Source organism: Scyliorhinus torazame, chromosome 9 (genome assembly GCF_047496885.1).
Source record: "Scyliorhinus torazame isolate Kashiwa2021f chromosome 9, sScyTor2.1, whole genome shotgun sequence".
NCBI classification, from domain to species: domain Eukaryota; kingdom Metazoa; phylum Chordata; class Chondrichthyes; order Carcharhiniformes; family Scyliorhinidae; genus Scyliorhinus; species Scyliorhinus torazame.
In genome coordinates, this window is record NC_092715.1 from 242,633,234 (window position 1) to 242,647,422 (window position 14,189).

Genomic DNA, 14,189 nt, shown 5'->3' on the forward strand with positions numbered 1-14,189 from the left:
GTGCTAAATTTTTTGGCAACTGTTGAACATGTTAATTATTTATTCACAGCTGAGAAGATTCCTGAAAACCGATTGAGCCCTAAACTCAGTTAGTGACACTCAATGATAACTGAAGGAAATTGATGTTTACGGAAAAAAAATAGTTTTCAGTTAGAACCATCAAGTCCCACTGTCAGGTGAGGAACAAAATAGTTTTCAGTCGTAAAGGGGGTTAGAACCATCAAGTCTCACTGTCAGGTGATATGCAAAGTCTGCATCAGGTACTTCCCACAGAAATGGTGACTCAAAAGCTTACTGTTGCCTATCTTTCAATGTCTATTACATTATACAAAAGGGATATGGGCAGAGGCTACTGAAAACACCAAGAAGATTAAAGAAATAAAAGTCAAACGGATAGGATAAAATTAAAATGCACAATTTAGTCCTTCGCAAATAGAGAGAAAATCAGAGAGAGCACAATAGGTTGAAAGCGTCTGATATACTGGTGCAGTAACATTACTGTTTTGAAACATCTATTAAATAATAAAAAGCTGAATGGATTGCAACATTTCATCTCAAAATGTATTGAAAAATTCTTTGGCAGGTTATCATTGGCAAATCCTATGTTAAGTGCCATGCAGCAGCTGTTGTGCATGTCGGTGATATCATGGTCTGGATCTTCCAGGCAACAGCCACTGCGTATTTCTTTGGGTCTTTGAGCCTGGCTTGTGGGAGAAAACAGGAGCACCCGGAGGAAACTCGAACAGACACGAGGAGCATGTGCAAATTCCATGCAGACAGTCACCCAAGGCCAGAATCGAACCCGGGTCTCTGGAGCTGCGCGGCTACAGTGCCAACCATTCTTCCATTGTGCTGCCCACTATCAAAGGGTCTCCTTGGAGAGATAAAATGCAAATTATTTTCATGAAGGGAGTTATCAAATCAAATAACCAGTGCTGGTCATAGTGACAGAGTAACCAATATATTAATCTGTCCTCTGACTTAAATCCCTACCCTGAATTATGTTTCCATCAGCAGTGTCCATGGAGAGTCAATGGCACCTAAGATTCACTGTCTAGATTATGCCTTTTTGTGCAATAATTCAATCATCACTTAGATTGGTAACAGAGAAGAGAAAGGAATCTCCAGAAAATACTTTTGGTCCCACACTCCAGGACTTGAACAGATGATTCAGATTGACACTTCAATGCATTGATTGCCTTTTGTTTTGTTGGTGCTTTTTTGCCAGAGAGGCATTCAGCTCAAGGCCCATCCACCAGCTTATTTGGATAGAAAAGCTTCAATTATGCTATTTGAAGAGCAGCAGAGCCAAAATTATTCTGTCACCTTTGTTCTTGTTCAGTGTGAAGATTTTGGCATCACACATCTCCTGTGTAACAAAACCGAGCTCCCAGCAGAGAAGGAGAAGTTCATAAAGTTGTGGCAATCGATGCAGAAATATTTGATTCACAGGAGCACTGCTGTTTGGTCCAGCGGAACATCTGTTTACTTCTGAGGGAGACTGCAACAACTACAAGGCATCTCACTCCTTTGCGTCACAGGGAAGGTCTTTACAAGGATCATAGTTATAAGACTCCATCTACTTGCAGACTGAGTGTACACAGAAGCACAGTGTGGTTTCAGTGCCAGAATGCCTACTATGGACATGATCTTTTCCAAATGCCAGCTAAATGAAGTGTAGGGAACCCTCTACCTTATTTTTTTCATAGATCTCACTTCGGCATTCAATATGGTCATCGGAGCAGGGCTCTGCAAAACCTTCAGAAAAATTGGTTGATTTGATTTAATTTATTATCACGTGTACTGAGGTACAGTGAAAAGTATTGTTCTGCGTCCAGTCCAGGCAGATTATTCCATACATGAAAAACATAGGACATACATAAATACACAAAGTTAAGCTCCTTAGCCTGATCTGCTCCTTCCATGATAACATGCACTGCACTGTACAGATTGGTGGTGCCTCTTCTAACAGGTTCAGAGTGAAGAATGGAGTAAAACAGGGCTGTGTCCTAGCCTACACTGTTTGGTATCTTCTCCATGCACTTGACCTTTTCCCTTGCTGCAGATATGGAATCAATCTGCTTGCAAACTAGATCAGACGGCAAGCTCTACAATATATCAAGGCTGAAATTGAAGACAAAAACACATTCAGCAGGATTCTCCATTTCTGAGACTAAGTGTTGATGCTGGCGCACAATTCGTGGACTTTCACAATGGCAAAACTGGCGCCGAACCTGGACTGATTCACCGACTGTGGAGGGGCTAGCATCACACCATGTGGGACACAATCGATTCCAATGAAAAACGGGACTTGCTGGGTCCATAAATGACACTCAGGAGGCTACAAGCTGCAGTCGCATATACACATTAATCCCCACACACACTCATCCCAGCCAACAAGATGGCACTGGTGTACTGGAGCATGCCCATACAGCTGATGGGTCGGCTGGGGCCAGAGGGCACCTTAGGGGGGTGGCCTAAGGGGTGGGGGTCACCCGTACGACCTGTGGCCTTAAGTTGACAGTGGGCTGTCAGCGGTGTGAGCAGCTGAACGACTGCCTTTCGGCTGTGGCAATGGTGTTCCATGCCCGTCCACCCCGACTCCACAGTCCACTTCCTGGCCACCTCCCGCTACTCCCCCCCCCCCCCCCCCCCCCCCCCCCCCCAGCCCTTGCAGAAGTAGCACGACTGTCAGGAAACTATGGCGATGTTGGACACTTTTTGTACCTCCTCTTCTCTCCCTTTGCAGCCACGACACTGGTTTCACGATTTTTGAAAGCACAAGCAAACAAACCCGTTGGGAACTCGGCCCTTCGGAGGCAGAGAATCGCAGAGGCCCCAGAGAATACCGGGTCAGGCCCGCTAATGATATGCAAATGGTGTTTACTGTACGTGCGTTCCGGATCACATTGGTGCTGCTGTCGAGGTGATGGAGAATTGCAATTTGGTGTCAAATCGGCGCCCACCATGATTTTAGTATTGGATCATTCTCCGTCCAATTGCATTTAGAGTCATAGAAGTTTACAGCATGAAAACAGCCCTTCGGCCCAACTTGTCCATGCCGCCCGGTTTTTACCACTAAGCTAAGTCCCAAGTGCCCGATTTCGGCGCCAGCCAAAGGGGAATACCGCCCATTGTGTCCTGATCAGGAAACTCCTCTACGCTGAAAATGTGGCTAATTGCCCACATAGCAACTCAACTACAAAGACTTAGGGGTTGCCTTTGCCAAGCCTGTAAACCTGTTCTCCCTGACTATAAGTATCAAGAAAATGGTAGTGTTGGGAGAAGCTGCCGCATCTCTGTCCATTTCCACAGAAAGTGGTTAGCAAATTCTGCTCCTTCGGTTCACGGTGACAGACAACCTGTCCATTGATGCAGATCTCAATATCACCCTTAGGACCAAGCTGTCAGCTTACAAGGCCGTGTTCTCAACATCTAGCTGTAAGGCTGTGAAATATTGGTGCCTTACAGCTACCAGGAAAGAAGCTCAGCAACTTGCATCTTCGCTATCTGTGGCTCATTATGGATACATCCTGGCAAGACAAAAGTTCAAATGGGCCAGTCCTATCAAAGGCAGAGGTCTCAAGTATGTTGGCATTAATCAGAGGCAGCTTTGTTGGCTCGAGCACACCTACAGGATGGATGATGGTCACATACACAAGGATCTTTGGTCTGGCAAGATAGCAGGAGCCAGATGACCAGTAGAGCATGCAAGGCTCTGCCTCAAGGGTGCTTTGCAAGCATGGGATGAAGGCCCTAAACATCGAAAGTTAAGATCTGGTGAAAGAGGGAAATGACGACACCTCGTGAGGGCTGGCATGAATTGACACAATGGTCAGTGGCAACAGCCGCTTGGCAACAGGCACCAATGTCGAAAACAACAACCCACAATGTCACTTGGCAGTTTCATGTGCAGGACTTGTGGAAGAAATTGCTTCTCGGAATTGCAACAAACGTGCGCTGACCAATGGCTGGGGGCACAGCAGGAAGGAAAGCAATTGTATGTAATTATCTATACTGACTTTTGCTTGTTTTTTTAAATCTCCTTTTATTTCTTGCTTGCTTTATTTCTCCTCTTTTTAGTATGGTTATGTGAAGTGTAACATATGAGTTGTGAAATACAAAATGTGAAACCCTATGAAAAAAACCCAGCAAAAAAAAAAAAGAAGAAATTGCCTTTCAAGGATTGGCCTTAAGAGCCATCAGCAAACGTGCACCAAATTAAGAGATCCACACCTAAATGGATTATTTGTTGTGTCCATCAACTCTTGTAGATGGAGCGATGCCAACGGAGCTAAAATATATTTATTTCTTAGCAAGCACCATCAAAAACAGATCAAGTGGACTGGCTCCTCTTTTATGGTGCTCACATTGCTGTCTGCAAGACCATGTTCTGTGCAAACTTTGTGCTGCACAGCTGCACAAAAACGGCACAGTACAAGTTTTTTTTACACAGAGGATAGTGGGTGCCTGGAACTCGCTTTTAAGGGGCATCTTGACAAATACATGAATAGGATGTGAATAGAGGGATACGGACCTCGGATGTGTAGAAGATTTTAGTTTAGACTGGCAGCATGGTCGGCGCAGGCTTGGAGGGCCGAAGGGCCTGCTCCTGTGCTGTACTTTTCTTTGTTCTTTGCATTTACTGACAAAACAATAGCCACGATAATATCGAGTACTTCTTGACTTCACATTTACTGAAGCTTTCTGCCTCAGCCAAGAGACAGATGTTACAACCAAGGGGCAGAACGGTGGCACAATGGTTAGCGCTGCTGTTTTCACAGCGCCGAGTTTGATTCTGACCTTGGGTGACTGTATGGAGTCTGCATGTTCTCCCCATATCTGCATGGGTTTCCTATGGGTGCTCCAGTTTCCTCCCACAGTCCAAAGATGTTCACGTTGGGTGGATTGGCCATGCTAACTTGCCCCTTAGTGTCCAAATGTTAGGTGGAGTAATGGGTATGGGGATAAGGTGGGGGAAATGTGCCTAGGTTAGGGTGCTCTTTCAGAGGATCGGTGAACACCTGATGGGCCAAATGGCCTCCTTCTGCACTGTAGGGATTCTATGACTCTATGTTCAGCATTTGACCACATAATTTCACAAAGACGTAGTTAACTAAATAATATCTTTCTTCACCTTCCCCTCGTTTCCTCTTCTCCTCCTCCTATCTTCCTCCCTTTCTCTCCAGCTCTCACTTGACTCCGCACCCTCACTGAACTTGGTTCAATTTCCCCCCCTCCCCATTCCACCTCTGATCCTGCTCCACTTCAAACACTGCCCACAGATTTGACTGCTTGTGTGCAGCATCCTTCTTGCCAAACTGGCTGTTATCATACACGATCAATGGAATTTGCAATTAAGTGACTTAACTAGCTTAAAATGAAAAATTCTCTTTCATCTACAGCAACAGTCATACATTTTTAAGGTACTTGCAATTAAAATCATTTTTAAAAGGGATGCAAATTATTTTACAATCATGATGCACAAATTCACCTTGCTAACTTTGTCCTAGATAAAATGGAGAAACGAGAAGAGGAGAGGTTCTATGGTTATTTATTTCACGTGCATCTGGTTACGATCCCAGCTGATGTTACTGCAGGGCAGCCAGTTCTCAGAGCGGAACCCCGGCTTATTGTAACTTTTATTTTTTGTTTAAAGACGTTGGTGAACAGATTAATCGGCAGGATGCCAATTAACTTATAACAAAAGAGTAAAACATTTATTCAACACAAAAGGATTAACTATAATACACTACTCCTTCACTCCCACTATACCTTGGCAGATACACACAGACCTTTTAAGATTACACAAGTTACAAAATATATCTTATAGTCTGATGTTCTCAATCAGCACACAGTCCATGTAACCTTATAGGCAAAATGTGGTCAAACACACCACACGCTAAAACCAAGTGACAGGTACCACCCAAAACAGCTTTGTCGATTTCTCAGCAAATTACCCAAGATGCTTGTCACACCGTGAGCCAACTGGTCTCACTGGGTTTATGGCTTCCACACCAGTGTCTCCAAACTCCACTCTTGAAGAACACATTGAAATATTCTCCAACACAAGTCTTTCTCTCCGATGCCTTCACCAAGGATCCACCTCGAGGATCTCAAACTCTTCTTTCAGTATTCTTTTGCCTTGGATTGCTACGTGCATTGGTGTTTCCATACAATCTCTCAGGTACCCACCACACCAATAGAATACCACTGCGTCACAGGCTGTTACGGTGTCACCAATCTTAGGATTCCTTCAGATGTCTGACTTTTCACTCGCTGACTTATCCAGGTCTATATCTTGCAGTTCTTTAACTGGGGGTTTCTCGCACTGCTCCTTTAACTTCGGTAAACCTTGGCAGATTCCTGTTATTTATTCCTTTAACTTCCTGGGACTCTCAATCCCTGATTTCTGGCTGGTTTTAGCTTCTGGGATTTGTTTTCTGAATCCCTGTATTGTCCTGCCTGAACAGGCAGCCTCTATTCTTTTGAGAAATCTGCCTTCTGCAGTTCCATTCCTTGTGTCCAGCTTTTCTGGGTCCAGATTACAACTAACTCAAAAGTTCTTGCTATCCCAGGGCGAGCCTTTGGTTGTGAAGCAATAGCTTGGGCGTGATCTAGTGGCCACATTGCGCATGGGCGAGAGGACAACGTGGCCTGCGAATCCCAGGTGAAGCCTCCCCGGGTTTCCGGCAGCCTTTGCGCCTCATGGGATACATTCAAATTCCACGAGGCATCTGAATCGGAACTGTGCCCAAAAGAGGCGGGACCAAACGGCGCTCGCTAAAGTAGGTTTTAAACTTAATTAAGGCCTACCTACCCGGGATCTATCTGCCTCCCTCGGTCCAGCGGCCTCCCCAGGGAGGCTGCAACTGGGTGCCAATCACTACTGGTCCACAAGAATGTGGACCAGGTGGAATAGCACCCAGGGGTCTTCTGGGTCATTGGAGGCCCCTGGGTGATCTGTGATAGCGCAGGGTGGCCCCCTTTCCCTCCATCTGGAACCCGGGCAACATGGCACTGTCCAGCTGGCACCTTGGCACTGTCACCCTGGCACTGCCAAGGTGTCCCGGTGGCACTGTCAAGCTGGCAGGAGCATTGCTCGGGTGCCAGGATGGCACTGCCAAGGGCCAGGAACCGAGGGGACCATGCCCGTGAAAGGAGGTTGGCGGGGGTGTTTGAAGGGTGGGGGTGTGCTGTTCAGGTACGTAGGGGCCTCTGTGAGGTGAGGGGCATGACAGGTGGGGAATTCTGGAAGGGGTGCTGTAAAGTGTGCTGGATGGGGGCGTTCGGAGGCCTTAAGTGGGGGGGGGGGGGGGGGGGGTGAGTCCCATGGACACCATAGCAGGGCGTCATCACTTGTGCGGGTGTGGGGTAGTACCCATATGTATGGGGGTGACATTTCCCATGGGTGGGGGACCCACAAACTCACTTAGAGATCAGAGCACCCTTTCAAAATGGCAGCCTGATCTCAGAGTTCAGCCCTAGTGCTGAAAAAAATTCTAAGTGTGGGCTAAATCGGTGAGCAAGTTTCCAGGATCCAAAAATGTGACTAAGTGTCATTAGATATTGGTGGGGAACTCCCTGGCAGAGCCAGCGGGGAACTTCCTGAAAACCCGCCGCAAATGAAGTTAGAAATTCTTCCATTGAATTACTTACTTAAAACCTGTAATTGCTTCATGTCGTAAACCTTTAAATTACAATGCAGGCAAAGTTTAAAGTGCAACAGACATGTAGGCCCATTTTTAACATGACGTTAACTAAAGTTCTAACCTTTCGTTATCACAGAAGTACAGAAACACAAATTAAGCTTAAACGTGTACCTTATTTTGAATACCCACAAATAAAAACATCAATTATTTGAACCAACTCTATCTCCTAACAGTCTGCTCATTAAAACATCAAAAGTTTAAATATTTGCTCCAACACATTCCAAGTAAAATAACTCTTACCTGGTACATGTAAATAATGTTTGATGCCACAAATTTGGCACCATACAGCAGTCCATCAGTCCATCTCACCTGGACAACTTCTCCCTCTGCTGGAGGACCAAGTTCTAAGCAATTTTTGCTCTACAAAGGCAAAAAGATAACACTAATTTTAAAAACCCTTACATTTGTGTTAATCATGTTATTAAATGATAGCACTCTCAACACTATTCTACAATAATGAAGTCAAAGTGTGGAGAAGTGAATGAAAGCTGGATTTTGAAATTTTGATACAATGGATTATTTGCCACATTCATAGTCTTCATTTTACTTTGGTAGAAGTTGAACCTCTGCATACAGATGGATTCTTTTCATGATGCTGCCTGACCTGCTGAATATTTTCAGCATTTTTTCTCCTTTCATTTGCTCCTACTTTTGTGTCTGGTAAAGGTTCTCGTATGATTGGGTCAGGGTGGAGGTGAAGGACCCTGGATATCATGGAGCACACCTGAATACTGCTGAAGAAAAAAATATTTTCTTGGGAACACAGTAACATTTTAGAAAAGCACCCCCATGCATAAATCAACATTTCACAGCAGAAATGTGTCAAGATGTTTGACAATTTTTCTTGCTGGCTTACAAAGAGCCGAATTTACTGTAGCTCATAGACTTGCCCTTGCCTGTTTAATTTCCAACAGCCTTGCACAACAAGATTTTGTCAGTGGGAGATGAAGAAAGTCAGAGAACAGGGCACACAACTATATCACCCTTATCCAATTAGACTGAAACATTGCTAGTAAAAGCACAAAATCTTGATCCAGGAAGTGTAGTGAAGAAGATAAACAGAATGTCAAATTATATACAAAAAGCAAAATAAAGAAATATTGCGGGAGAGGAGAGAAAAATGTAGACAAAATGTTATTACAACAGCTTATTAATCACTGAAGGACTTTGTCTGCACACTGTAGTTAATCATCCATCACAGATAGATTTTGTTGGCCGTAATTAAACCTTACCATGCTATTTAAAAGGGTACTTAGACTGAAATGGGCAAGCCCAAACCTTTTGTGGTTAGTTTAGTTTATATCGATCATGCAAGTACAGCAATTTCATAACATTCTTTGCGTTTGGACCATGAGCAGTTTTTGGGACCTATCGAACAGGCAACTCTTGGATTATTGGGTTGAACCATGCACTGTCCGTCACCTGATGTTACTGTATGATTTGCACTTTGATAGTGGTGAGTGTCATTCGCACCACCTGTATTTAGACAATAGATTTTGGCCAACTGTGTAATGTAATAAATCACATTGAAATGTATCAATGTCAGCTGCATCATGGCAAATATAGCTCCTCTCCTATCACAGTGCATTTGCCAAACAGTTTTCATAAAAACTGTGTTAAAGACTGGTCAACTCACTTAGTTGCTGCTTATATTGTCCAAAGTTAATAGTAATTTACTACTTGAGAAATACTGAAGGTAGAAATGGAATAGATTTTCAATTATATTTACACAATAACCGATTTTCAACATACAATTCTCCTGCAGTTACTTCAATATGATTTACTTCATCACACTAGGAGCCAGAATCTATGCGTGAAACATAGGCAAGACTAATGATGCTCAGTATTTTTTACATGTAAATCGCACAGCAACTTCATAGGAAGGGGATACATGGTTAAACCTGAAAATCTAGGAGTTGCTGTCTAATAGCTTCCTAAATGACTCACCTTTCAAATGCAATCTGATCTCTAACTCTTTAAACTGAATAGCTGGGTTTGCAATAATAGTCTGTCAATCAGCTGCTATCTAGAACTTGACAGCAAAGGCACACTTGAGAGTAAGGCACACAATTATGTTCTAAAAAAAAAAATCTTCCATTGAGTTCTGATTACTCATTTATATGCTGTGTTCAAACGTTGATGAAGAAATTATGACTGTAGATGTGAATACATTGATTGCATTTATCAGAATTAAGTCTGAAAGGTGCAAGCTTTACTCTTTTCTCTCAATCGTGTAAATTCATAGGCAGAGCAACATATATCATCATAAAAGAAGATAAGAAATAGGAGGAGGATATGGCCCCTTTAGCCGGCTCCATTAATCAATAAGATCAAGAATGATCTGATCTTGGCCTCAACTTCACTTTCCTACCTATTCTCCATAACCTTCAACTCCCCTATTGTTAAAGAATGTGTCTATTTCAGCCTTGAATCTATTCAGTGACTCTGCCTCCACTGCTCTATGGGATAGAGAATCCCAGAGATTTGTTTCTCAGAGGAGAAATTCGCATCTCAGTCTTAAACGTGCCACCTCTTAATCTGAAACTATGCTCCCCTGGTTCTGGATTCTCCCACAAGAGGAAACTGTCGACCCTGTCAAGCCCCCTCAGAATCTTGCATGTTTCCAGAAGATCAAATGAGAAAAATTGCTCTACAGATAAAGCACGAGTTAGGGTTGCAATAGGGAAGAACTGTGGCGAACAGTAATCTTACAAGTAAATAAAAAATCAGCAAGACCAGTAATTCAGCATGGTCTACATAATATTCAAAACATTGACTCCAGCATTATAATAAACTTCATTACAACTTAGTTTAGTACAAGTGTGAATTAAAAATTAGTATGCATAAGAGGCCATTTATTGAGAAAGGCTTATTTTGTGCAAATGTATTTGATGAAGTTCATCCTGTTGTATTTGCAGAAATGTCTGCAGACCACATTTTTTCCAATTCTTTTATAAAATAACTCACTTCTAAAGACTGTATATTGTAGTACTTGGATTCAATAAAAATGTTAAAAATTTCAAAGAGAAAGTCTAGCATCTATTTCGTTTCTAATAAATTGAATGACTACAAAACAAAAAACAAAAGGGCAAATTCAGCAGCCTTTTGTCAGCTTGTGTGAATGCACAGCAGGCAGTGTGATTGGGAAACATGCTGTGCACTTTCAGATAGTGCCAGATGTTGCTCAGCTGGTAATGGCCGGTAGGATGAAAACGATACATTAAATGTGCATTTGACTGTCAGCTTTAAATTTTAACCATGGAAAATGTTGAATCTTGCTTGGTTGCATGTCAAAGAACGATCCAAACTCAAGATGGTCATCATAAAAGCTGCAGCGAATAATTCAAGGGTTAAGCAAGAGACAACTGAAATAGCAAAACTTACTGACTCACCCGGCTAAAACAAGTATTTTTACAGTAAATGTGTGTGCCAGGTAAAGATAAAAAGTGTATGTTTGCAGAACTTGATGGAATTACATGCTGAATTCTGTATTGTCAAAATATTATTTCATTCTCATTTGGATTTTGCAAATACAGAAACACAAAATCTTATTTATTCAAAAAATTACACCAGAGGCACTTCTATAATCCCGCTATTATTCACACTTCTATAATCCTGCTATTATTCCTTTTTTTACTGTTCAATCTCAGGCATTACTACCAGACAATAATCGCAACTACATTCTTACGAGCTTGTCGAAATAATCATTTCTGAAGCTCGATAACTAGCATCTGATGAGCGACATTTTCCAGCTGTTAAAACCTGTTACAATATATTAGCCCTTTTGTATATTCACATTGTGTTAAAATACTGTATACACCAATCCTACAATAATAATTATTGACAAGAGTCCTCACTGAGCAGCAGGTAAAGACATGGAGCTTAATTTTACAGGCTAAGTAATGTTGTTAAGTAATGGGTTAAGAGACATTGCAATTAGTTGTCTCATTTATGTTAAATATCCATTAATTGACACTGATATGTAATGGGGATTCAGGTGGCCTCTGTCAGGTGGTGTGTTGTTAAGAGTTTTGTGCGGAGGCTGTGGAAGTGAAATAAATGGTGTTTGGTGAAAAGGAAAAAGAACTTTAGACTCTTCATTTCACAGCAACTAAACCGTCTAACAATGGTAGCAGAGGATGGTTGCTGTGCAAATGTGAAGGTTTGAAAGATACAACTTTTCCTGATCAAACCAAGGGGTGAGTGAGAAGGAAAACAAAAAAAGATACATGGCTGAACCCAGGATAAAGATGGCTGGATATGACTATGATAGATTATCATAGAATTTACAGTGCAGAAGGAGACCATTCAGCCCATCGAGTCTGCACCGGCTCTTGGAAAGAGCACCCTACCCAAGGTCAACACCTCCACCCTATCCCCATAACCCAGTAACCCCACCCAACACAAAGGGCAATTTTGGACACTAAGGGCAATTTATCATGGCCAATTCACCTAACCTGCACATCTTTGGACTGTGGGAGGAAACCGGAGCACCCGGAGGAAACCCACACACATACGGGGAGGATGTGCAGACTCCGCACAGACAGTGACCCAAGCCGGAATCGAACCTGGGACCGTGGAGCTGTGAAGCAATTGTGCTATCCACAATGCTACCGTGCTGCCCCTTAAGGGCTGCCTGCTGGTGGCCAATTGCGAACCTTATGTGGGCAATGAATGCCCGATTTATGCCCTCATCCCACCATCACTCCTATTTAACAAGTGGCGGGAAAGTCCAGCGTAATCCCTGTGGGCTGTTGCTCAGTAGGAGGGGGGTGCCATTCTCCTGTTAAGGGGGGGGGGTCTCTGTTACTGGGGTGTCGGGTCACCCTCAGGCTTGCATAATGTGTGTGTGGATGGGGAGTGACTCAGCAAATCCTGTGGTGGTGGGTTGGCGGGCAGGATTGCATTGCCGGGAGGGGGGAGGGAGGGGAGACGAACCAGCCACCGGACCTCGCTATCAGTCCCCCGCTCAAAATGGCGGCCTGATAACGGGATTCATGACGGAATCCCTTGCAATCCCCACCATGCGTAAATTTGAATGAATAGTGTGATGAATATAGGGATTTCAGATATATTGTATTATATGTATTTGGTGCAGTAGGGAGTAAAAGCCTGGGTTAGTTGTGTCTGCTGCATTCATGTTTTTTAAATTCCCTGTTTGCAAGGTAGCCACGCTTTGCGGCTACAAGAGGTGCAATTAAACATCGTAAAAGTTAGGCTAATTGAGTTCTGTTTAGAGAATTCCCTGGGGAGCAGAAAAATGGAGACACTGTGTTTAGTTTTGGCAAGATAATGCAATTACTGGGAGGAGCCAGGGGCTGAAGCAGTCAGGTGTTGAGATTGCAGTTTAAAGAAGTTTAGTTATAGATTGGGATGTGAGCAGACAAATTAGGTTCGATCTGTCTGAGGAGAAACTAGCAGTTTCTGGAGAAACAGTCAGTTACGGAATTGACTGTGGACAGACCAGCAGCTGATCTCAAGACAGTGAGTTAAAGATTTGCCTGTGATCAGGATAGGAGCAATTTCAAAGGCTGGCAGTTTCAACAGTAGTTGAGACAGGCAAGAATCTGCAATCTGAATCCTGAAGGATATCGCTTTCTCAAAGTGGTTTATCCAAGGTGTCTCTTTACAACAAATATTCCTGGGTTGGCTAATTGTAGTTAAAAGTGGATTGTCACCAGAGACGGGTTTTGTTTCAGTGGAGATAAAGGTAGCAATTAGGATTGTTTCATTGTATTGTGAAGCATTGTTTAACTTGAAATTGAAAACTATTTGTCTTCATGATGTTAAAGTTATTAATACTGTGTTAGTAATTGATTTGTTTTAATATACCATGTTTTAATACACCATATCCCTATTTGTGTGTGGAATCACTATTGGAGCGAAGTATCCTTTCCTCACATGCCTACAAATTAAATAAAATATTGGGTTTCTGTCTGGTATTACAGCAACTGTTGGGGATCATAATACAAGGGGATAGTGAATTGCCTCTGGGCGCAGCTCCCAGCGTGAGCGAAAATAAGAGGCGATTCATCTCCAGCGGGAGAACATATCCCCCTTAAATGGAGAATCCTGCCCAGGATGTCAGAAAGATTTGCAATTTTAAACCCGCACAATTTTATCTAATCCAAACTAAGCAACTGCTATTCAGGCAACATTTTTGTCCTTCCTTTGTAACTCCCCTTACACATATACTTTTCTCCACACACTCATTCCTCAGCAAGAACAGCAAACTCTTCAGCTGTCACAGTAATTGGCAAACCTGCAGAACATGCTATTTTCAGAACTTCTTTTGTTGCTCTGCTCACAGTGTAGGAGCTGGACAAGTTCAGTTTCCTCCAGCGAGAATGATTGCATCTTTTGACGAACAATTCAGCAACTAATCTATTTTATGAGATTTGGTGGTGTATTCATTATATTGGACGGAACATCTGGTCAAAATGTTCACATTGAATATAATTTGCATGTGCAAGTTAA

The 14,189-nt window shown here is 42.9% G+C and overlaps 1 protein-coding gene across 4 annotated transcripts in view; it reads right to left on the minus strand.

Moving 5' to 3' along the window:
• Positions 1 to 14,189, minus strand: part of LOC140429773 (lysine-specific demethylase 4C-like) — a 557,303-nt gene that overhangs the window by 43,635 nt on the left and 499,479 nt on the right. For all 4 annotated transcript variants that reach the window (XM_072517215.1, XM_072517213.1, XM_072517214.1 and 1 more), the window contains one exon: positions 7,953 to 8,072. In XM_072517215.1, the coding sequence (XP_072373316.1) occupies positions 7,953 to 8,072 (120 nt within the window). The remainder of the gene's footprint in view (positions 1 to 7,952; positions 8,073 to 14,189) is intronic.